This window comes from Lissotriton helveticus, chromosome 11, assembly GCF_964261635.1.
Source record: "Lissotriton helveticus chromosome 11, aLisHel1.1, whole genome shotgun sequence".
NCBI classification, from domain to species: domain Eukaryota; kingdom Metazoa; phylum Chordata; class Amphibia; order Caudata; family Salamandridae; genus Lissotriton; species Lissotriton helveticus.
The window spans coordinates 645,486,816-645,512,441 of record NC_136072.1 but is presented as its reverse complement, the minus strand read 5'-3'; the positions used below and the strand labels follow the sequence as shown (position 1 = coordinate 645,512,441).

At 45.5% G+C, this 25,626-nt stretch overlaps 1 protein-coding gene across 3 annotated transcripts in view; it reads right to left on the bottom strand.

Moving 5' to 3' along the window:
* LOC144791046 (disintegrin and metalloproteinase domain-containing protein 9-like) overlaps positions 1 to 25,626 on the bottom strand; it is a 1,785,694-nt gene that overhangs the window by 1,423,308 nt on the left and 336,760 nt on the right. For all 3 annotated transcript variants that reach the window (XR_013602283.1, XM_078665681.1, XM_078665682.1), the window contains exon 6: positions 17,562 to 17,754. Coding sequence is in view for 2 of the 3 variants with exons in the window: in XM_078665681.1 (XP_078521807.1) it covers positions 17,562 to 17,754 (193 nt within the window). In the remaining variant the exon portion in view is untranslated. The remainder of the gene's footprint in view (positions 1 to 17,561; positions 17,755 to 25,626) is intronic.

Below are 25,626 nucleotides of genomic sequence, written 5' to 3'. Positions count from 1 at the left end.
TGCGAACAGATCGATGTCTGGCACTCCCCATTGCTGAAAGACGTCCTGAGCGACGTCGTCATTGAGCACCCAGTTGTGCGCTTCTACGAAGTCTCTGCTGAGCCCTTCTGCCTGCACGTTCAGGGTCCCTGGAAAATGAACTGCTATGATCGAGAGACTCCTCGCCAGCAGCCACTTCCATATGGTCTGGGCTTCCAAAGACAGGGCTCGTGATTAGTGCCCCCTTGTTTGTTCAGATAGAACATTGTTGTTGTGTTGTCCTTCTGAATCTGAAGGTAGCTGGATTGAAGGGACAGGTACAAGGACTTGAGCGCAAGATGGACCGCCCATAGCTCCAAGAAGTTGATGTGGTAACTTCTCTCTGTCTTGGACCACAGACCTTGTACCTGAAGCTGGCCCATATGAGCTCCCCAGCCCTGCATTGAGGCATCTGTAACTACTGTCTGGGTCGGTGGTATCTGATGAAAAGGGACACCTTGCAGAAGGTGAGAGCGTTTCATCCACCATTTGATGGAGTCCCTGGCAGCTTGATGAAGGGAGACCCGATCTTCCCAACGGCCTGACCTCTGTGCCCATTGATCTTCGAGGGACTGTTGTAGAGGCCGCATGTGAAGCCTTGCACTGAGCACAATGTATATGCATGAGGCCATTGATCCCAGCAGTGAAGACACTTGCCTGGCTGTGGGAGGTGCAGAGTCGAGAAGAGTCTGGCACGTGAGAAGCATTGATGACAACCTCTCCTCCGAAGGACACACGCTTGCCTTTGCGGAGTCCAGGGAAGCGCCCAGATAGTGTATCCTTTGTGTGACGTTGAGGACCGACTTTTTGTAGTTGACTTGCAACCCCAAGGAATGCAGCAGGTTGAGGCAGTAAGAGAGATGGCTCTGTAGTAGTGCAGGTGTGGAACTTTTCAGGAGCCAGTCGTCTAGGTAGGGATAGACGAAGGTCTTCCGCCTGCGGAGGAAGGCAGCCACCACCGCCATGCACTTGGAGAATGTCCGAGGGGCAGATTTGAGCCCGAATGGAAGCACTCGTTACTGATTGTGCTGGCGAGAAACCTGAAACCTGAAAAATGTGCGATGTTTCACTGAAACAGGAATGTGAAAGTAAGCATCCTGCAAGTCGATGGCACACATCTAGTCTCCCTGGTGAAGGTGCGGAGAGGTTTGATGCAGGGCTAGCATTCAATATTTCTCCTTTCTTATAAACCTGTTCAGCAGGCGCAGGTAGAGGATAGGTCTGTACTCTTTGGCTAAGCCTCGTTTTTGAACTAGGAAGTACCAAGAGTATACCCACTGGTTTCTCTGGAGAGGTGGGACCTCCTCTATCGCCCTCTTGGAGAGGAGGATAGATACTTCGTCCTGTAACAGCCGACTTTGGTGTTGAGGAAGGTGCTTCAATTGCGGTGGCACTTGCGGAGGGGGAGACTTAAACCTCAGCAAGTACCCATGCTGCAGAATATTCAGCACCCATTTATCTTTTGTTATGGTTTCCCATTTTTCCAGGTGAAAAACGATACTCCCTCCTACCGGAGTGGCAAACGGGTGCAGAGGAAGAAATGCCTCACTGCTTGGGAGGCTGCTTAGAGGTGGACTGTTGCTGCTTGTTGTTCCCCCTTCCTCTTCCAGGGCGCCTTTGCTGGAATTGGGACCTCTGCTGGCTCTGGGGGGACCATTGAGGGGTTTAAACCCTGTGTTGAAAGGGACGCTTGTCGCCCTGTCAAAAGCATTTTCTAAACTCCTTCCGTTTCTCCAGACCAACAGGCTTGACAGTATCCAGCTCTGCCTTCATCTTATTCATCTCCTCATCGGCATGCGCCCCGAATAAGGAGGAGCCATTAAACGGAATGTTAAGGATCTTTTTCTGTGCCTTTGGTTTGAGGCCTGTGAGGCGCAGTCAGGCTGAGTGCCGTGAACAAATGCCATGGGAGTTGCGGTGAGGTCTGTGGTGTCCGCCGCCACGCTTATGACCTGATTGGCTACTAGCCCACCTTCTTACAGAATCTCGCTAAAGTCCCGCCGATCCTCTTTGGGGAGCTTTTCGGTAAACCTTGCCAGGGAGTCCCAAAGAGATCTGTCATATCACCGGAGAAGGGCTGAGGCACTTGCAATCTTCATGGATGACGTGGAAGTATTGCATATTTTTCTGCCGTTGGAGTCCATCTGTTTACTGTCCTTCTCCGGGGGAACAGAAGAGGACGAGGATGCTGAATGTGACCTCATGGCTGCAGCCACAATGACGGAGTCCGCTGGTGGATCAGCTCTAAGAAATAAGGGATCCTCGGCTGGGGCCTTATACTTTTTGGCAATCCTGGATGGGACGGACCCCACCGTAGCAGGAGTGAGGAACATGGCCATAGCTGGTTCCAAGAATCCTCACACCAAAGGAAGCAGCGGTCTAGGAGCTGTACGATGGCGTAAAGTGTCAAAGATGATGGACGTGGGAACTACAGGGGTATGCAAAGTGATGTTTAACTTCTGTGCTCCCCTACCCAGAACATCTGAGAAAGTTGCGATGTCATCCACGGGAGACACCCATGATGGAGGAGTCGATGAGAATGTCAGAGAATAGTCCCAGACAGATGACCTCGTGGAGGAAGACCATGTGGGTGATCTCACGCGTCTTCTCTCATGGGGACGTTCGTGATGAGAGCTGTGACGAACCCTGGACCGTGATCGGTGTGTGGAAGGCGATCTTGGTCTTCTGGGAGGAGACTTGGAGGGTCTAGCAGGAGCACTTCTATCAGGTGAGGTCCTGGATGGTGAGTATGTGCGAGAGTAGTCCGGGCCCGGACTTCTGCGGTCACCTGTCCCGACACCCTGGAGCCATCAAGGTGACAAACTGTAGGCCCTCTTCTCTGCAGCTCTGGGAGATTTCTCTGGTGAAATCTGCACAATATGCAGTCCTGGAATGATGACTAAGCTCCAGATGATCATCTGGATCTTGATATTGACTTACGTCGGATCTCCTCCGTGGCCGCTGCAATTTTTTCCCTCGACGTCGAACGCCTCGACGTCGATGAAGTTTGCGTTACCATCGGTGTTGATCGCAGTGATCCTGTTGCTGATGGTAGTCTCGACGTCGATCGCCTATGGCGATGCGGAGACCTTCACGTCGACCTTCGACGTCACCATGGGGACCCCGACGTCAATTTCTCATGACGTCGACCTTCTCGACGTCGAGTGATGGGACCTCGACGACACTCTCGACGTTGACAGGTCCACTTGCGGCGTGATGTTCGCCGACGTAACTCTCAACGTCGGCCCCCTCGAGTGTGGCGGAGAGTGTCTCGACGTCGACGGAAGCCTTGAAGTCCACTGAGTTTTTCCAGGTCTCTCTGGACCCGCAGCCATCGAGCCCGAAGTGCTGTGCCTCGACGCCGACTTACTGGAATGCGGCGGAGAATCTTGACGTCGAGATGGCGATCTGTCCCTCGATGCCGAGGAGTGTCTAGGTCTCTTCGACGGCCACTTCGACGGCGAATCTCCCATCACCTTCTTCTTTCTGGACTCAGGAGAGGTGGAATGTTGCCATTTTTGGTGCTGCTTACTTGAAGAAGGTGCTCTGAAGTCTCCATGGTCACCTCCATGATGGCTTCTGCCCTTCTTCAGCTGGGCATGCAGCTTAATGCGTCCCCTGTTGCGCAGAGTCCACCTGGAAAACTTCTGGCAATGGTAACACTGGTCAGGATTGTGTGAGGATGGAAGACACACAATACACACAGAGTGTGGGTCTGCCAGTGCCATCTTCTTGCCACAGGAAGGACATTTGCTAAATAAGGCTGGCATTCTGACTGGAAAAAACTATGGTAAAACCAAAATAAACAGTAGAATAAGCCTTTAGGAGATCACAAATGTCGAGTTTTGTGAGACAAATCTCAAAGAAATAATTTTCAGTCAAAAAACTGAAGAGCTAAAGCTCCAGGATCCTCACAGAAGGAGCCGGAAAAAAGAACTGACCTAACTGCCACCAGTGGTGCATCATGGGAGCAAGGGGTCTCCTGCAGGTCTTAAAGGCACAGAACCCCTACTTTATTGCCTTAAAGGCAAGGTGTCAGTTTTCTTTGTTTCTTAGTACTCTGCTGCAGCCTACAGGCAAATGCCTGCAATTACAAGTGTTCTTTATGGCAATAAAGCATTGTTGTATGGCAACTGTTTAGTGCTTCCTCTTTTCCTTATGGGTTAGGAAAGTATGTGCAAACCTATGTAATTTCAGCATTTTTGCCATGTTGGAAACATTTTAGGCTGCCTGTATATGTTTTCACATATTCATATATATGTATATATATGTATTTTCTATATGCTCCGGTATCCCGCACATGGGCGGGGAATATTCATAGATTATGACTATTGATGAGTATCCCCTGGATGAGAAAGTATATGTTACCCTTAGAACAAATTTTACAGGGAAGCGTAGCAGGACTAAGTCAAAACCCTGGTGCCATCATGAGGTTGCAATGTACCAAGATAGTGGTTAACAGGGTGAGATCAACATGTTTCGTGCCTAGAGAGCCCAGAATTTTTTCAGCACTTCGTTGGGACCGAAATTAGAGACTTGGAGCCCTCATAGGGACATGGGACCTCCCTTCTAATAAAGGATGGTCGCTCAGTGTAAATGATACTGCACCAGGATGGTTGCAGCACAGCAATTCTACCTAAAACAGAAAGAGACAAAAGGTGGAAAAGCATATGCGACAGAATGTTAAAAATACAAACCAGTACCCACTGCAGAAAAACAATAGAGCATCGGTGAATACACTCGAAAGTACTGGGGTGCACCTCCATGGCTCGAAAAGCAGGTGACCATTACTAAAAACAAAGAGAGTTGAGTAAGCACTCATATTTAGAACAACTTGACAGCACAAGACACCAGAAGTATACCGGAAGTTGTAGGGTCTGAGGTCCAGTTCTTATCCAAAAATGGTGCCTTTGAAGTGGGGTGACGTCAAAGAAGACCTTGAAGTGCACAGAGGTCCTCCCTTCCTGCACTGGCTCCAGACTCACTACAGGGGGTATGCAGCCCTTTGTGTGGGGACAGGACACAGCCTATTCAAGTGTAAGTGTGAGGCTGTGATCAGTTTCTCTCTCACCATCCTGCCAGAATGGCCCAACAAGTCACACCAAAGCTCCTTTTGTGAGTCGCTGTGTAGAGAGAATACAAAAAGCCTAGGTGTCACCTAACCCAGACATGCAATCAGAGACAGTCTGCAGGCACACAGGGCTAAGAGCAAGAAAATGCCACCTTTCTAAAAGTGGCATTTTCGAAATTGTAATGATAAATTAGACGACGCCATTAAAAGCGTATTCATCATTTCAATTATATAGGTATTAAACATGACAGATCTACCTCTCAATCAGGAATTACAGCTCATTAAATGCAATAAGGCATCCCCAATGTTATCCTATGAAAGAGGTAGGCCTCACAGTAGAAAAAAATAATTTGGGATATTTTCACTACCAGAACATGCAAACCTTAAAAGTGCATGTCGTACCTTTAACGTACACAGCACCCTGCCCTCTGGGCTACCTACTGCCTACCTTAGGGGTGACATATGTAATAAAAGGGGAGTGTAATACTTGGCAAGGGGGTTTAAATGCCAAGTCGACATGGCAGTGTACCACTGCATTCAGGCTGCAATGGCAGGCCTGGGAATAGTTTTAGATGGCTACTTAGGTGGGTGGCACAATCAATGTTGGAGGCCCACTGGTACCATTTAATTAACAGGCGCTGGGTATATGGTATACAACTTAACAAGGGACTTACAAGTACATTAAATATGCCAATTAGGTGTATGTCAATCAAACCATGTTTAGAGGAGTGAGTCCAAGCACTTTATCACTGGTCAGAAGTGGTAAGGTGCATAGAGTCCTAAGGCCAACTAAAAGGAATTCAGCAAAATGAGCAAGAAGAAGAGGAGTAATGCCAAACAATTGTGGGTGAGCCTGCAGAGAGGGCCATTTCCAACCAACTTTCTGCAAACCACTGGCCCCTCTGCTAACCTGGCAGTTCCACTGCTTTGGTGAAATATGAGACTTGGCAGAGACCATGACAGACACTGCAGTAACCATCATTCTAAAACCAAATAAAGATTTTCCACAGTGTGGCTCACATAAGCTGAATCTAGACACCAGGCTTTTAATGGGCATCTTAGCTCCCCAACTGGGATCACAGCTGCTGAATCTGATTGCTCCAGACCTGTCAGGTTTCAACTCGGGACAGCAATGTTGCAACAATACCACAAGCCCCTTGGGTTTTATTCTTGATAATGACCAGAGAACGCACAAGACACAAGTTATATGGCTCAGTAGGTTAGCATCACAGTTATTAGTCACTCCTTTAGTAGATGATTTCTAGCCAGTTATCAAAAACCAAATGCATATATCGGAGTCACTAGGACCATCTCCTTATCAACAGCAATCATAAGAGGGAACACCAAAGGATTACCTTCAATTGCTGCTTTTATTTTCTCTCACCCTTGAATGAATTTGTATGTTACAATATGCATACATTTGTGAAATCTTTTTTACCTACATTTCAAAAGGAAACCTTTTATCAACATGTCTGTAGTTGAAATTGTTATATAAAGTATATGATATATGTATTTACTTCAAATTGTTGATCTCTGAGGAGGTCTATCACAAAAAGGGACCTCCATTGCTGCATCGCCTGTTACAACCTTAAATACCTACAAGGACCTCAAGATCTGCAACTTCATTTTGCATGGTGATCCTAAAGTTCAGAAGCTAAAAGTGGAGGTCGCTCCTTTGCCTATCTTGCTTCTAAACTATGGAACTCCTTGCCTATCACGCTATGCAAGAAGGAAAATTAACTGAGCTATTTGTCAGATTCTAGTGGAATTAGGGTGTGTACCATTGGGGCAAGTGCTTAGGCCCAGTTCCCACAAATGTTGGACTGATCCTCTGACCAATCTATGGTCCTTTCAGACACAGCCATCTGCCTTGAGGCTCCACCTCGTTCCACTCCTACTCACCGTCTGCTGTCCTCTTGCTCTCTCTTTTCATACTCTTGCTTTCGCTTTTTCCGCTCTTGGTTGTTCTGCCTGTTATTGTGCCCGTTCTGTGCTTTGACCTGTTGCATTGTCTTATGTACCCATTTTACTGCTCTGTCCAGTCTTTTGCGCCCATTTTACTGCTCTGTCCAGTCTTTTGTGCCCATCTCTGCTGTTTCTTGTCTTTTGTGCCTATGTTGTCTCTATGTGCCTGTATTTGTCTTTTGTGCCCATTTTTTTGCCTCTGTCCAGTAATTTGTGCCCGTATTTGTGCCCATCTTTGTGCTCTATCATCTTGACTCTTTGTGCCCTTTTTGTTGCCTCAACTCGTTTCTGTGACTGCTTTTCTGCTATTTTCCTACTTTCTACCCCGCTTCTCTCCTCGCCTCCCGTGCTTGCCCAGCTTCATATCTACCTACCTGTTTCTCCCATGTCTTCTTCGTGCCTTCTCCTACGTGCGGATTCCCACGTGTCCCTAGCCCCACCCACAGTGCTCCTTTCCCTATTAGGACCTAATTAATTGAAGCCGCTGCATGACTGCCCCTCTGGCGTGCCAAAGAGAAGCCTGTCTTTGCCGGTCCGTGCCTAGACCGTGCCCAGCACTACGGACCCTGGCCCCTCCAACCACTATACTTCCTCCGACCTGCAAACACTCAACACCAGACTACAACCCAGCGGCTGCTCACGCACTACACCGCATAGCATGGAGGGACCTTTCTGTTCGCTCACTGCTGCTTCTTTTTTAGAGTCACTCTTACACCCCATCGACACACACTCCCAGGACATCCTATTTCTTACTGAAACTTAGCTCAATCCATCGCCCACCACCTTTTCAACATCGTCAGAGATTCTACCAATCCAACGGCAACAACCTCTCTGACTTCTTCCACAACAAAGTACTCAAGATTTACACTAATTTCACACTCCAACCCACTGCAGAAAACATCAAGCAACCACCCACCACCACAGAAACGCCCATCATCTAACAAACTGGAGCACATTCTCCACAGAAGACACCGCCCGAATCATGAAGACAATCAATTCAGGATTCCACCTGGACCCCTGCCCTCACCACATGTTCAACCTGGGAAGAACACTGATCAGTGCCAACCTAACCACCATCATCAACTCCTCCATCCCTTAGTGGAACCTTCCCAGATAGCTGGAAACATACAAAATGACAGTGCTCCTGAAGAAACCCTTGGCAGAGCCAAAAGAACTCAGCAACTACAGACCCATCTTGCTCCTTTCTTTCCAGCCCAAAGTCATGGAGAAAGAGATCAGCAGGCAAGTCTCCTCCCATCTAGAACAGCACCATCTCCTGAAAACCTCCCAGCTAGGGTTCCGCAGCAACACAGCATGGAAACCGCCCCCTGGCAGCACCAGACAACATCTGATCCATCATGGATCAAGATGAAACCGCCAGTCTCATTCACTTCAACCTCTTGGCAGCCTTTGACACAGTTTTTCATGGCCCTCACATCGCTAGATTCCGGGACTCAAGAATTGAAGGGCCCGTCTGAAGATCGATCACCTCCGTCCTCTCCAAAATAACTCAACGAGTCAGACTCTCCCTCAAGAAACCAAGAAGCTTGCCTTTGGAGTTCCCCAGGGATCCTTCCTCAGCCCAACCCTACCCAATATGTACATGGCATCCCTCGCCCACATCATAAGAGCCCACAGCATCAACATTGTCCCCTACGCCGACAACACACACCTCATCCTCTCCTTTACCGATGTGAACACCGCCAGGATTAACTTCACCTCCTGCATGACCAACGTGGCCAACTGGATGAGGGTGAACTGCATAAAACTCAACTCGGACTAAACAGAGATCCTGATCTTCAAGTGCTCCCTATTGGACTACACTTGGTGGGTTGAACTAGGTCCCACGCCCTCCCCATGTGACCATGGCAGAAACCTTGGCTTCATTCTAGACCACAAACTCACGATGAATAAACAGATTAACACTGTGGCTACATTCTGCTGCCTCATCCTTAGACTGCTACATAAGATTTTCCAATGGCTCCCCATGCACACAAGATGCACGGTCACCCAGGCCCTCATAACCAGCAGACTTAACTAAGGTAACATGCTCTACAGCGGCATCCCCAAACAGCTCACGCAAAGACTCCAAACCATCCAAAACACCGCAGCCATACTCATCCCAGAAATCCCCAGGAGAACTCACATCACTCCCTACCTCACTGAATTACACTGGTTACCAATCCAGAAACATTGCCAATTCAAACTGCTCGTCCACATCTACAAAGCTCTCCACAACTTCAGAATACCTTAAAGATCAACTCTAACTCAATCATCCATTCAGACACCTATGCGCCACCTCTCTCACCCTTGCACACGTTGCCAGAATTTGAAGAAGTCAGGGGGGCGCACTTTCTCCTTCATGCCCAGCAAGACATTCATAAACTTTCTCAACACATCAGGATAGTTATTTTCCTGCTCAAATTCTGATGAAACTGAAGACCTGGCTGTTCAGATAGGAGCTCCATCCCTGGCCTATGTTCCTGCTCCGTGTATAGTTACAATAGGGTAACTAGGAGGTGTTCATAAATAATTATTATTTTTTATAGGATTTGATCAAAGCATCAAATCATATAAAAATAATAATTCTTCATGAACACCTACTAGTCAAGTGTTGTTGATTTTGTGTTCCAACTATATTGAAACCGATATGGTAATATCCATAAACAAGTTGATATCAATTTTCGTTCTCTTATAAAGTGTATAAATGGCTCAATTGCTGATCTACTCTTCCCAATTAAAGTAATTTTCCTCCCCTACAGAACCACTGTAGCTTTCTGTATATGTTCCTGCTCCAGCACCTGGCTACCCTTATGGGTGATAAGTTGCGCCATACAAATTGATCTAACATAACTGCTGTTTTGGCACTGGGAGACCGGTTAAGTAGCAAAACGATTTATAAATGCCTAGAACAGAAGGAATAGCTACCTCCATTACACAGATAGTGGTTTTAAACAACCCCACCCCTGCTAGCAACAATTTAGAAATATCTGCAGAATTGGCATCTTTGGCACATGTGTTGGCTTGGAAGCATTGCAGCCTTTAAGTTGACAAACACTGCTTATTTAAAAACCCTGTGCACCGCCGAAACATCACTTATTTTGACGTTCTGGCAGGGCACACTGCAAACCCATATCTATGAGGCCACGGAAAGCCACCCTGCTTGGCTTTTCATGGCTTCGTAGATATGGTGTAAGGCAACGCAGCACAATTCACTGCATTGATCACACTGCGTAGGGGAGGAGTACCATGGGTGTTGTGGTGGATGTTCCCACTCAATACCTATGGTTTTTGACATATTCTCAGACTTTCAACATAGCATAAATCTTGGAATGCGTCAAAACCATGTGTATCCCCAGGGGTTGTATAACGAGGAGAAATAACTATTTATCCTTGTCTTTCCTCTTTCTGTGTGTGCTGCATTGATTGTTTTTGTGCAGGAAGGTGTCCCTTCCTGCACAAAAACAGTCCTTCCTACAATGTTGGCACCCTTGCACCATGGTGCAAGGGTACCTACATTGCCGCATAACAGCTATTTGTGAGCTAGAGCAGAGCAGTAGAAGAGGAAAGGAATGTGCCGTACCTCATAGATATGGCCCATTCCTATGACCATCTATATACTCTCTATTCCCGCCGGAGGACTCCGAGCTGGAAGATTGCACACCCCGGAGGACGCGGTAGCGGGAAGCAGTTTGCACGTATGGGGGTGATGTGAGTCAGAATTACACACTGAACGACTTACGGTGAGTTAAGAACGAATACCCGTTCACGGAAGTTGAGCAGGTGTGCTCGATTGAGATACACTGCAAAAAAGAGGTTTCGGGTTGTAAAGCGGAGTGGTTGATGATTGAAGGGGGTGTACTTACATTACGTTATGCCCACTAAGACGAAACGTGATGCGGAGAGAGAGTAGACATTGCCGCATGGTGAACCCTGTAAGGATGCAATGTCGGTAAAAGTGAAAGGAGCGGGCAACTGAGGCAATGCTGTTTTATTAACATTTGTAGGTGACAGGATCTTTGGCAGTCACCCAGTGGGCACGCGATCAGCTGATGCGTGAGCCATTAAGAGATGGTTGCAGGTATGCGGAGTCTATGCAACCAGCTGGTAATGAAACATTCATATTACCTTTTTGAGTGGATTATGATTGTGCTATTTGCTCAAAGTGGTTTTTATAGGTGGCACTGTCTTTCTTTTTAATAATATACCATCATAGGTTTGATGTGGAATCTCACATGAAGTTTAGCTTGGAAACCCAGTAGCCCTGAAGAAGTTGCTTGAATTTCTTGGCAACGAAACATGTTGGCTTAAGAAGATGGATCATGGGTTGATTGGAACCATTTTTAATTTGGGAAGGCTTACAGCATTCAATAAAGTTACTCTGAGCCAGTAAGCTTTACCAGTTTTTTAATGGTGAGAATTATTTGTTTATATTCTCACAGGGGTCCAATGGGCACTTGTAATGACATTATGCACAGATAGTGTATTCACATTTAGGTTTTCCTATTCTTTTTTTCTTACTTCATGGGTTTTGAGACTTCTTCATGACAGAACACACACTTGTTTTCTTTGGAGAGAAGGTAACCTACGATGATAAGTGGGCGTGCTGGTGAGTACCAGCCAGCAGCCCCCTTGGTGTTACGACTGTGAGGTGCTTTCTCTCCTTTCCCACACTTTTTTCTATTTTGGGGTGGGACTATGATGGTATTTTGATTTTCTTGTTGTAATGTGACACATCACAACACTTTGACTATTATGAGTAAATATGCATGAGAGGGAGTTGTAAAGTATAGAAACCCCTCCAGTGTTGAAACTACAGCATTAGGTGTTGTCTCCTATGGTCAGGCCCCTTGTGGGTAGTAGTGCGTGGAGTGGGGGGCGGCCTGCCCTTTCTTCCTCCTGTAGCTCCTGTTGTGTTGATGATACTTCCATGGTGTTTACCTTACCTCGTGATGGAGCGCTCACATTTCTGTGTTCCTTTAGAATGTGAGGCTGACGGCACTCGATGTCTACCAGTTGCTGCTGGATCGTCGAGGTGGTCGGATGCTAGGTTGTGTTCCCAAATAAATCTTCTCAACACAGCTTGTATCCTGAAGATTATTGCTACACTTCGACTTAACAATTTTGCCGACGATTTCCTGTCTTCCTCGGCGTTCCCGGACGCAACCTGGTGATCCATCCGTGGCTGTTCTCTCCTCGCTGGTTTCCTGTGCTATGACTTCGCCCTTCTGGGAAGTTTTCTGGATCCTTTGTGCACCTTGTGAACTTTATGAGATTCTGTGCCATTTATCCGGAGATAAAAATTGCTTTCGTGATTCCGTTGTGCCACGCGCTGCTGCTTGAGCCTCGCGCATCGTCCTGAACCCAACCGCCAGCTGCCTATGTCACTCGTTTGCTGGAACGCACTGCATAACCCACGCTTCCTTCTCAGTGCGTGTCCTACATATGCCGTGCGCAACATCATTAATGTGCCTCCATTTTGTTTGTTCCTATGTCAGCAATTCTCAAAGCAGCTCTGCACGAGTGTGAGTGCACCTCATTTCGTCGCTACTTTGCCGGATATTGGAGCTCACATTTTTTACCCATGTGCAGTTGTAGTTTAACCTTGCAGCGGTGATCTGCACACCTTATTGATTTCCTTGGAATTTCATTGCTGGTGAGTTTATTTCTGCTTGATCTCCAGCGCGTCACATAGTTTGCGTTCCTGTGCAGTGCTGTCTGTCATACTTCGGTGATCTGCACACCATTGGCACTTTTTACTATAACATTACCACTTGTTGTCAGTGAACCCATTTTCGTTACTGTTCTTGTTTTGGGATATTTGTACTTACATTTTCTTTGCTTTTCATAGAGTCATGTGTGAGTCACATCCCAATGTCATTATGCCACCTTTGTTTTTACCTTTGCCGGGTACTACCACTATTATATGGGAGGATTGGTTTGAGATGCTAGAGAACTATATAATAGCGCTTGATGGTATTCATTTTTCACTGGCAAGAAAGAAGGCTTTACTACTTAGTGCTTTGGGAAGTGAAGGTCAGCGTGTCTTTAAGTATCTTCCAGTTGCCATGGGTGCAAATGGTCAACCCATGGATAATGAATACAAAGAAGCCATTAAACGTCTTGAAACAAAGTTCGCTAAAGAGGTAAACTTGATCATGGCAAGATACACATTTTACACTCAACTACAATCTGAGGGTGAAAGCATTGATGACTTTGTAGACAGGTTACGTGAACTTTCAGTAAAATGCCGTTTTGGGATAATGGCCGAAGAATTAATTCATAACCAACTTAAAGTACAATGTTGTGATAAGAAAATCCAAGAAAGACAGTGGGTCGCTAAAGATCCTTCACTCAAAGAGTCCATCTATTTAGCTAAAGTAATTGAGGAATCCCAGAAATGCATTAAGGAATTAAGCAAGAGAGATAAACCTTTGAATGAAATTGCAAACATTGAGATTAGTAAAGATGAAGATGTGGATGTCAATGCAGTTTCTAAAAAATGTGTAAAGAATGTGAATACCTTTGGTTCTATATATGAACCCAAGAATAGAGAATGTTTGAGATGTGGCAGCCAATATCATTTGGCAGATTTAAAAAAATGTTCAGCTTTAGACCAAGTTTGTAGGAAGTGTGGTCGTAAAGGACATTATGCACGTATGTACAAATCGTTTGATACTGCTGACAAGTATAAATCTAAAGTTAATGTGGTTCAACCATTCCCTGCTTTTCAACAGACACTCAATCGGGTGTTGGTTTTAGAAGAAAGCTCTGGTTGTTTTTGTGGGGAAGTCGATCAAGACCTATGCAGAATTATCAGACCTACTGCTGAATCTAATGTATGTGGACAAAATGTCACTCTCATGGTAGACTCAGGCTCTATGTTCACCATCAAACCTGAGTCTCTCTTTAACACACTTTGGGAGGGTGTTACTCTTTCGAATAGGGATATCAATCCAGTTAGTTATCAGGGCGAGTCAACTGATGTTTTGGGCTACATGTATGGGTTCATTAAATTTGGTTCAAGGAGTACGCAAGGTGCACATTGCAAAGGATGGTTGACCAATCATTGGTTGGATACATCAATATGATTTACACATTATCATCACAACCAAATTATGGTGGTTGAAGATGATATACAGATTGACTATATTTTACAAGATGGGCATAAAGTATTTGAGGAGGGATTGGGCTGCGTACAGGGTTATCTGCACAAAATAATTCTTAAACCCGATGCTTGTCCAGTACAGCACAAGCTAAGGAAAGTACCACTATCAGTGAGGCAGGGACTTCTTCTTCAAGAATTGTTGAATTCGGGTGTCATAGAACGTGTAGAAGCGTCATTGTGGATTTCGCCAGTGGTTTTGACACTTAAATCTGATGGTCATTTAAGATTTAAGATCGCTTAACCGAGATATTGTCATAGATACTTTTCCTTTGCCCAATATTAATGAGTTATTACAATCTGTGGGTGGTGGCAAGTACTTCTCTAAAATAGACTTGAGGAGTGCTTATCACCAGATTAAATTACATCCAGACTCCAAGTCACTTACTGCTTTTATTACCACTGAGGGCAATTTCCAATTTACTAGCATGCCGTTCGGTTTGGCGTCGGCGGCGAGTGTCTTTCAGAGAATGATGTCCAACATGGTCAAAGTGATGGTGGGGGTAGTTTACTTCTAAGATGACATTCTAGTTTCAGGAAAAACAGTAGAAGAGCACTACACTCTTCTTAGACAAGTTCTTTGGAAACTTGAACAAGCGGGTTTAACAGTCAACAAAGAAAAATGTAAATTTTTAACTGAACAAGTTGAACAACTAGGGTATACCATTTCAAGTGAAGGGTTAGCTCCTAACCGCAATCTCTTGGAAGCTATAAAAGATGCACCTTGTCCAAAAGACAAAGATCAGCTCAGGTCCTTCTTAGACCTTGTGGAATATTATTCCAAATTTGTGAGAGCTTTTGCTGACATTTCTGAACCTTTGAGATGTCTTTTGCAAAAAGGAACCAAATATGTGTGGAATAAGGAACAGCAAGAAGCTTACTCGAACATTAAAAATAAGATCTGTGATGTGGCTTTTTTTAGCTTCCTTTAGGACAGAGTTCAAATCTTCTCTCACAGTAGATGCTAGTCTCACTGGGATTGGTGTGGTGCTTTCTCAAAACCAACGTGGGGTGGAGAGAACGATGGCCTTTGCATCTAGAACCTTAACACAAGCGGAAAGGAACTATTCCGTAATTGAGAGGGAGGCACTGGCTGCAGCCTGGGGTGTTGAGTACTTCAGAGTATGCCCTTGGGGTTCTAGATTTGTTTTGAAGACAGACCACAAACCTCTGATGAAAATCTTGTCTGGTGGAGGTGCTGGTAAGGGCTCTGCATGCTTGGCTAGATTCGCGGCCAGGTTGCAAGAATACTCATATGATATCGAATTCATTCATGGATGGAGAAGCTTGCAAGCAGATTGCTTGTCTTGTATGTCCTTAGACTGGGAAGTTGTTGGCAAAGATGTTGTCAAGAAACTTGAATCTGAAGAAGCTGTGGCTTTGGTGAGTGAAGTATGTGAATGCAGTTTGGGTGTGTTTTCAAAAGCACAGTGGTTGCAAAAAATGCAGTCAGATACCACCTTGAGGGAAGTTATTTCCTTAATAAGGAAAGGTGCCCCCGTGAAAATTTGGTACCGGTTGCGATCAGGCCATTTTGGAAACTCATAGATGAGTTATCTGTAAGTGGATCTGATGTAGTCATAAGAGGTGACAGGTTTGTTCCTCCAGATGGACTTCGATCACACATCTTTAAACTTGCTCATTAAGGCCATCTTGGCAAAGGCATGACTATCAGAAGAATCAAACAAGAATTTTGGTGGCCTGGAATGGAGGACCAGATTCATAAGTGGGTTGAAAATTGTGTTTTGTGTAAAGAGAGTGAAAAGAGACTCAAAGTTGGCAGTCAGAAAAGCATGGGGCACATTACCGATCCTGGGAAGGCTTGGTACACAATTTGTCTAGATTTTATTGGTCCTCTTTCGGAACTCTCAGTGGATTTGCGTTTTGCAGTAGTCATTATTGATGTTCACTCCAGATGGCCCGTAGTAAAACTTGTTATGGATGTCACTACTCAGTCCACTATTGAAGTATTAGAAAAATTGTTCTTGGATGAAGGAGTGCCGCATATGCTGTTGACAGACAATGGTACACAGTTGACTTCTGGTGACATGCGTTGTTTCTTGGAAAAGTGTGGAGTTAAACATTCTTGCACCTCTCTTTACAATCCTATGGGCAATGGAATGGTAGAGAGGGCAAACAGATTAGTAAAGGGCACCATTCAACTGGCGTTGGCCAATGGACAATCTCCCAGGCGTCTGATTGAAGAGATGCTCTGGGAGTATTGCGCCACTGAGCATAGTGTTACCCACTTGTCACCTTTCCAAAGCATGAGAGGACATGTACCTGGTTCTCGTATGGTTCCAGCGTGGCTGAAAGATTGGGTGTTATCTGGAGGTGAACATCCTGAAGAGTTTTTGATTCTAAATTCATGGTGGGTGATTGGGTAAAATTGAAGTATGGTAGAGTGAAAGCTGGTCTGAGCAAATTTTCAGGTCCCTGTTGAGTGGTCAGTGTTGCCAAACATTTTGTTGTTGTGGAAGGTGGACAAAAATGGAATTTGCGCAGAGTGGCTCTTTACCAGAGGAGGGGGTCTGTTGTCAAGCAATCTTGTCGTGATGAAGGGTGTTCTGGCACAATGTTTATCCCTGATAAGCAGGTTAATGCTGGTCTAGAGGGGATCGGACATGATGTCGTGGCTGAACGCAGCATAGACTCTGGGGGTTCTGGGACTCTTGTTAAAATTCATGATACAGGATCAGATCATCAGATTGGTTATGGTGCGAGAGTTCGCAGACCTCCTTCGTATTTGCAAGACTATGTCACTGTTTGATCTCTTCTGTTTTTTTTAATTTTTTAGGGCTCTTCTTTTGGTTCTGTTCATTAATGAGGAGGATGTGTTTTGATGTTACTTACCTTTTATCTTTTCACAGTTGTCCTTCCATGGTGTTTACCTTGTGAAGGAGCGCTCACATTTCTGTGTTCCTTTAGAATGTGAGGCTGACGGCATGTTTGCCAGTTGCTGCTGGATTGTCGAGGTGGTCGGATGCCAGGTTGTGTTCTCAAATAAATCTTCTTATCAACAGAGCTTGTATCCTGAAGATTATTGCTACACTTCCTCTTAACAAGCTTCAGTGGTCATCTCACCTTCTTTTCAATTGGAAACACTAGGCAAACTTATCACATTAAGAACATGTACTAGTAACTGTATCTGACAAGCAGTAACGCGGATCATAATTTGCGAAGCTATCTTATATTGCAGAATACATGGTTTCAATCATTGGATTGGTCGCAACAAGAAATAGAAGTTGATTTTTGATTATCAGACTTTAGCAATAAGCCCCTCAAGGAAAGACAACACTCTTCCAATGTTTTCATCCTGAAAAATTAAGTAAATGCACTTACTTGCTTAAACGAATGAATACCTAAAGACTTAAACCTTTCTGCCAACTGCATACTTTCTGGATCTGTGTTATTTTGAAAATATGATATACTGTCTTTACTGCCAATAATCAATCTCGAAACCAGGTGTTTAAATCCTTCAAGAAGTGGTAAAGGCTCTATTGTATAGATTTCTTCACCAAACCGTAGTAATCCTCTGTGATATATGTAGAACAGAAAAATGCATGTGTTACAGGATCTCATCTATAAATAAATACCGAGTTAGTATTAATAAAATAACAGCATTACCAATAGTATTAGTGGTATAGCCACCTGTGGTAGCTCTTCAGATAGCAAACGTATGGTAGCATTACTATATGTAAAAAAAGTAGTAATAATAGGTAACAGAACTTCTAGAAGTAGTTTCAGTGGTAGTAGAAAAATAAGCATTAGTAACTGATATTTGTGGGGAAAACATTTTATTGGGCTTTAGATGTTTTAGTAACATTACAAACTTTTGCCACAAGTCTGCGTGTGATACATAAGAGATACAATGGTAATTCTGAGGAGGGGATGGTTGGATGGGTGTGTGTTGATACTGCACTGGTGATGGGAAATGCAGGTTCTGGCGCAGGAAAGCGCACTATAGCATCTCGGTGTACTTAACAGTGGAGGAAGGGACTTAAGAGTTTGGGAAAGGTAGCCGTCGGGGGGAGGGGCAGATCACACCCACTTGGAGGAATTTTCAACTAGGTACCCTTTGCAGGTCCTATGACTGCAGGGATGTAAGATCGTTGTCAATTGTTGGCCAGAAGTGCATGAGCAACATGGCCCACTCAGGTGAGATGGCGCGTCGGCGCACCGGGCGCACCTCTTCATGTTGGTGCGCTTCTTCCTCTGCAACGCCCCATTTGTGCACTGCTCCTGTCCTTGCCTCCTAAGGAGGGCCCACAGGCGCGTCCCAATGCAATGTGATTGCTTGCTTGTCTAAAAGGAGGGCCAGTGCTGTGAAGCGTGTCTGCTCCTTGCATTGCTTCCTACACCTAAATACGTCTAGCAAACAGGCTTCCCAGGAATGGATGTACGGGAGTCCTGTAATTTCTCGCAATGTAGCATGAATAGTGTGCCAGTGGTGCTGTAGAGCTGGGCATGCCCAGAACATGTAACAGTGCTGCGTTAGGGGGGTGACATCGGGGGCAGACAAATTGTGACTCTGGGAAGTGGCCGTGGAGCTGCGCCGACTTAGATATACCCAGTGAAGTATGAAAAACTGTATATTTTTGAAGCGTGAGTTCCGGGAAACCTTTTTGGGAATTCTAGTCTCGCTACCATTCTTTATCATGGAATGGCCTCCCATATTCTTCCTCCAAATTTTAGGTCGAGCCTAGAGCAGCGCATGCGCTGCTTGCTCGGCTCGACTTTTAGTAAGGGGGTTTTCAAAGTGCTACCTTTGCCGGCCACCAGCTTGCTGTTACGCGGACAAACTTGTGCTGCGAGCACAGCTGCTATCTGGCTTTCTACAGCATGTGAATCCCTGCCCCTACCCCCTCCCACTCCCTCCTTGTCAGCATCAGTACGCGCTTGTTCTCCTTTGATCCCCATCTTTCCCTTTCTCAGTCTCACCCTCTCCCTGCCTTTTACAACTGCGGCCGCACCACTGTGCCTGCCCCCACTACCCCTCCCACTCCCTCCTCGTCAGCTTCAGCGCGCACTTGTTCCCCTTTGATCCCTATCTTTCCCTTTCTCAGTCCCACCCTCTCCCTGCCTTTTACAACTGCGGCCGCACCACTGTGCCCGCTCCCACCACCTTTCCTCCTCTACAGTCCCCAATTCCCCCGTCCCATTGTCCTTCAATCCCATCTGACCGAGTCTAGCTGTTGGTTGGGTCAAGTCGTTCTTGATTTCCGTGTCTCCAGTGCTAATATTAATTTAAGAAGGTGGGCATGTGCTGACTGCCCAGCTTTGTTTAATTAATTAAATAATAGTTACAAGTATCGCTGCTACCCCACTCCCCTTTTTTTCCACTCCTCCCTTTTACCAACACATCTTGATCCTCTTCGTCATTTGACCCGCCCCGTGGCAGTCTCGGAACTTCGACGTTTTTTTTGCCTCATGGGGTAGAGCGTGGAATTCGGTTCAAATTACCAACACTCCCAACACCCGTCGCCCCTCTAGTTAATGAAAATGCGAATAAAATTGCGAGCCATCCGCACTACCCAAATGAGCTCTTTTCCACATCCTCTTTAGTGGCACTCTGCACAATGACACTTTTGTGTTACTGTCAATTCACCAGTAAAAAAATAAATAATAATATTGCGAAAGCCAATGTCACGACGTTTAATGGAATTGTTTTGGGCACCTGAAATAAAACAGAGTAATGATGTCACTTATGCAATGGTATGCTGTATGTTTGTCGGCGTGGCCACCTTTACCCGCTACATGGTGGCTCCAGGGTACTTTGTTAAAACCCTAAAACCTGCACATACTGTAAAACCTGCCCAGAATGCGTTAACACCCGACGTCAAGATGCATTTAATACTGGGGTCATATTAAAAATAGTTCAGGCACGTGTTAAACACTGCAAACGGAAATCCGTGCAGGCAATGAAAATGAAGCAGGGAAATCCGTGCATGCAATGACAATGAAGCAGGGATATAAGTTATCACTCATTCTGACCACCAAATAACCCTATGAAATGATCCCTGGCCTAAATGTGCCCCCAAATTAACTTCCCTCAATATGTGATCCCACATTTACTCCGTTAAACATTCTACTTTGAAAAAAAAGTATTTCTCTGCAGTCCTTTTGTTAATCCCACCATATGTAAAGGACACCAAAATGTGTACAACTCGTGATCAAAAGAAATGTCTTTAAACGGGGACTGTCAAATAAACGAGATAGGCGTGTTTGTGATTTGGATTAGACTAGGCTTTTTGAGAATACACAGAAAGAAACTCTCAATATGTACGAAATTAAGCTCTTTATTCACGTGTTGTTGCTTTCCCTCACCTGACAACGCTCCTTCGGTTGCTTTTTGCCCGTTGATATATTTCCCCCCCCTTGTCTGTGTTCCCCTAACCTCACCCTACCTACCTCCTTGTTGCCTCTCACTCCTCCATTTTTCCTCCCACACCTTGTCATTAACAATAAGCATTGGCATAGCCAATAGTTCTCGCCTTTGGGACCTTATAAATGTATAGCCATGAAACAGTTGATGTGGTTGCACCAAGGATATTGTGCTGCATAACTAAATACTTATAAGGTCCCAAAGGCTAGACCTATTAGCTATGCCAATGCTTGAGGGTGAAGTGGGACAAGCGACAACTCTTGTATGGTCTTATACAGCCAGGTGATGGAGGAGGAATTGCCCCGGGGGAGCCCGCTCTCCTGGTTTGATAAGTTGATCAAAAGAGAGAAGTTGACCCCCCACCCAGACTAGATACCCCACCTCGAGAAGCAAGTGATTGGTCCAGACTCAGTGTAATAGCCCCCCTGGCACAAGGCAGGCCAACCAGCGGCAGCCGAGGGGTATAACGCGGAGAGGCGATGTATCCAAACCATACTAGCCCTCGCTATTAACACTTTTTGGGGATGGGTCAAGACGGGCTGGGCTTCTGAAAAAGCAAGCAGCGAATTGCTGGCATCAGCAAGGGCCCAGACTCTTAGCAAGCCTCCACAAGATAATGCTCTGCTGTCCAGCGAGACAGCCACTGGAGCTATGGTACCAAAAAGTATGCCTGGAAGGATGGGGCCCTGAGACCTTCCCGGTCCACCGACAACTGCAGCTGATAGCTGGAGTTCCATATCCTAGGGACACTTGCAGAGAAATATTGCTTCAAACTTAATTTTTTTCTTCTTTTTTTTGAAAGGTATTTTCCAGAAGTTCACACTGTATCCTTTTGACTTCATGGGACCGTTAAAAAGATGTTTTCGTATGAAAGGAGGCTCCTGGAAGTCTTACTCTCACACTGCATCACATCCTACTGGTGGCTTCTTGGCATCACCGTCTCCGGAATGCCCTGTATCATTCTTGCTGCAACATGCACTGAGGGCTGAGTGTATGTCTCTCTATGAATCTTGGTAGTCACATACACCATAGGAAGCCATAGCAGGGCCAGGCGTTCCAGCTGCCTCCTCTTCAATGGAATTCGCCACCGCATAACATTCATGTCTCCTGTTCCTTAACAGGCTTCAAAGATGCACTGAAAAGTTAGCTATTGAGCAATTAATTTTACCACAGCAAAATTACGTGTAAACATGTATACATTGTGTATTGTACATGCAATTCATCTAATATATTCGTCTGCACCTTATGACAGTTGCCACTGTCTCCACTAGCGTCTCCAAGAAATTCTGTTATGACGATCCCTCACTATGAGGTCCAGTCTTGCAAGTTTTCTATGCTGCTTGTATTGCTACGTAAAACATTTCTTTAGTAAATGATCCTTATTCATATAACTAACTAACTAAATAAATAAAATAGCCCTGTAATCAATATCAATTCAGGCCACCATTAGAAAGTGTTTGTCCTCAATGGGAGCCATTTTAAAGTTATTAAGATCAGGGTAATATGGTATGATCTTCCAGCACCAGTACTAGTTAAGCTAATGCATCGGAGGCTGATTTTAATGAGGCCTGGTGCCTTCTTGTCATACCAAACAGTAGGGATTCCTGTAATCAGGTCTAACAGTAAAAGGGATTATAATTTTTTTTTAAAGCTTTCTGTGGGGATAAGGACTTGATAATTGAAGTCTGATTTGATGTTGGGCTATCCCCTTTAGCTAAAGCATTAATATAGACTTACAGGTTTAGGTGTCTATCTTTGATAAACCTTGGAGATTTTGTGTTTTAATAATAAATAGTCTGCACCCGATTTGAATGTATAAATCTCAGCTGAGTAGATTGAATACATCTATTATTCTTATAGAGATGGTGCTATGCAGAATGGAGTATAAAAGAAATACTATTTGCAGGTTTAGTTCAACAATAATTTGTAAACATCTCCTGGTATCATTGTCAGACTGGTTAGTACTTTCATGCATGTCTAACTATCATCCTGTACAGATGGAATGAAATGTTGGCTTCATGTTAACAGGCAAGAGAAGGTTTCTATGTAGAGATTTAAAAGCTTCAGGGAGAGGACAGTGAACTAAGTGACTCCTTGTTGAAGAGGCACTGGGCTTGAGGGAAAACTCTGGAGCATAAAAGACAAGGGGCTAGATGTAGGTAATCTGATTTTACCGATTCTTAAATACCGAATTTTACCGATTCGGTATTCAAAAATCGGAAAATGAGATGTAGGGGAAAATTCGGTATTTTTTACCGAATCGGTAAAATTCGGTATCGGAAAATCGGAAATTACCGAATCGGTATTTACCGAATTGGTATTTACCAAATCGGTATTCCCAATGCATTCCTATGGGCCTTTTGGCCCATAGGAATGCATTGGAAATACCGAATCGGTAAATACCGAATCGGTAAATTACGATTCGGTAAATTCCGAATCGGACAGCAAGCAAAAGTGAAACTTAACAAAACAGCCAATCAGGTGCAACCACCCTCCCCCTTCCTAGCAGGAAGTGGCTACACAGGCAGCTGCAAGTAATTAGAAGGTTCTGGAGAGGCAGTTGGAGCAGAGAGACTGGGAGCAGCAGCAGACAGAGTTTGTGCACTTTCAAATTAAAACATGGCAAGCAGCAAGGACACAGAGCAGGCTGAAAGGAAAAGAAAGCTCAAAATCAGCAGCATGGAGCTACAGGTCCTTGTTGAGGAGGTGGTTAAGGTTCACCACAGACTTTTTGGGAAGCAGTCCTTAACAGTTCCAGAATCAGCAAAAAGGAAGATTTGGCTGGAAATCCTGGAGAAAGTAAATGCAGTGGGAGTGACCACCAGAGTCACTGAAGATTTAAAAAAGAGGTTCTATGACCTAAGGAGCCTCACAAAAAAGAAATTGGCTGACCACCACAAACAGGCCTCCCAAACAGGTGGTGGAAAGAACACTGCACCCCCCCCTCACTGACCTGGAGGAGATGGTAGCCACAACCCTGGAGCATGAAAGTGTCCATGGACTGGGAGAAGTGGACAGTTCGGCGAAAGCTGCATCAAAAAAAGGTAAGATGCATGCACAGCAATCCCACCTCACACCCTCATCCATCCCTCACCCCTTGCAGCTAAGTTACCCCAGTCCCAGGGTGTGTGTGCCAAACTGTAGCAATGCATCATGGTACACGTAGTCAGTTAATGAAAGAGCATGTCACACAGCAGTGTAACCACCAAGTTATTCAACTGAATGCATACATAATGAAGGGCAGGCAGCATGTACTAAGTGCAATTACATATGTTTAATTGTAGTGGCAGTGAGACATTTGCACCCAGCTGATATGTGCTCATATGTCCACAGGTCACACATCCAGAAGGCAGTCTGAGGAGGTAGAAGGCACGGCACCCGAGAGGGATGACAGTCATGAGCCAGGTCCCAGTGCTTCACAGGACACAGGTGTTCCAAGTGGGCAGGCACCTTCCCAAGAACCTGACGTCAGTGAGGAAATGCCGGCCTCCCCAATACCAACACAGTCCCCACTATTGCTTTCATCACCTGAAATGCCAGCATCCCTGGAGGTAGAAACACCTGCTGCACACCCTAGCAGGAGGCATGTTGTTTCCCCACTGCTGGAAATGGAGACAGCTGCTGGTGAAATGGTGGGTGAAGACTCGCACAACTTGGCTGGAGCTGCCATCTCTGTCACACTGCAGCCCAGCACAGAGCCTGTACCAAGTACCACTAGAAGGCGCACAGTACAAGGAAGGAGTGTAGGTGCACGTGGGGAGGGGTGCAGTGTCTTCCAAGGCCTGGAGGGATCCATGGTCAGGATTCAGAGGATGCAGGGCAAGGGCATCATGGCCTGTCAAAGACAAATGCGAAACCTCAACATCAACATGCAGGAAATTGGCAAGGGCATAAAAGAGCTGGTGGAAGTGAACAGGAGCATGGCAACAGGCATACAGCAACTGTGCACAAAACTGGACTCTGAAATTACTTCAAGGCGCAGGGACAAGCAGCGTGCAGAGAGAACTGAGAAATCCATACACCGCCTGGCAACAGCCACATCCCTGCTATGCAGACGTAGCATGAATAGTCAGGAAGTCCTGACTAATAACAGCAATCAGCTCACTAGGGGCATAGCCGGAATGACCGGTGCGCTGGAGGCTCTACTCAATGCCCAGAGTGCACAAACTGCTGCCATTGATGTGCCGGACACTGAAGGTAGCACCAGTAGGAGCAGCACGGCAAGCCCCCATGTCGTAGAGACAAGGAGGAGCAGCAGGCGACAGAGTGAGGCTACAGGCCAAACGCCCAGTGAACAGGTTGAGCCACAAACACCTGCTAGTGCAAAGCGTGGCCGTAAATGAACAGTTGATAATATGGCCTACTGCCATTGGACATTCTAATCATGGTTCAAAAAGTTAAAGTTGCACATTTGTGCCATTTAAACCTGCCTAGTGACAATATACAACTATGGTGGGTGGATTCAACACCTGTGTGTGTGTGTTTGCTCACTGTGAGCATTGCTGTGAAATGCTTACTGTTGCACTTTTGTTCTTTGACATACCTGGAAATATACAAAATTAAACAAAAGCTTGTGCTTTCAATATAGGTTTCAGTGTCATCACTCACTCAGAAATAGTTGCGTGTTATTTCCTCACGTCTGTATCTGCCATCACTTGGTGTTGACACTCCAGCAGGTTGTGTTTCAGGCACAGCACTGTCGTCGTCATGATCCTCATAGTCTGACAGCTCCACCTCAGTACCCCTCTTTACAGCGAGATTGTGCAACATAGCACAGGCAGCAATGATCTTACAGCAGGTGATGGGGGTATACTGCCTTGCACCTCCACTCTTCTGCAAGCATCTGAACCTGCTTTTCCAGATGCCAAATGTTCTCTCAACAACATTAAATGTGCTCTTGTGTGTCCGGTTATATCTCCTTTGGCTGGGTGTTGAGGAGTTGAGGCAGGGGGTGAGTATGAAGGAGCGGAGGGCATATGCACTGTCTCCTAAAAGAAAATGGGTATGATTTATTCACATGCA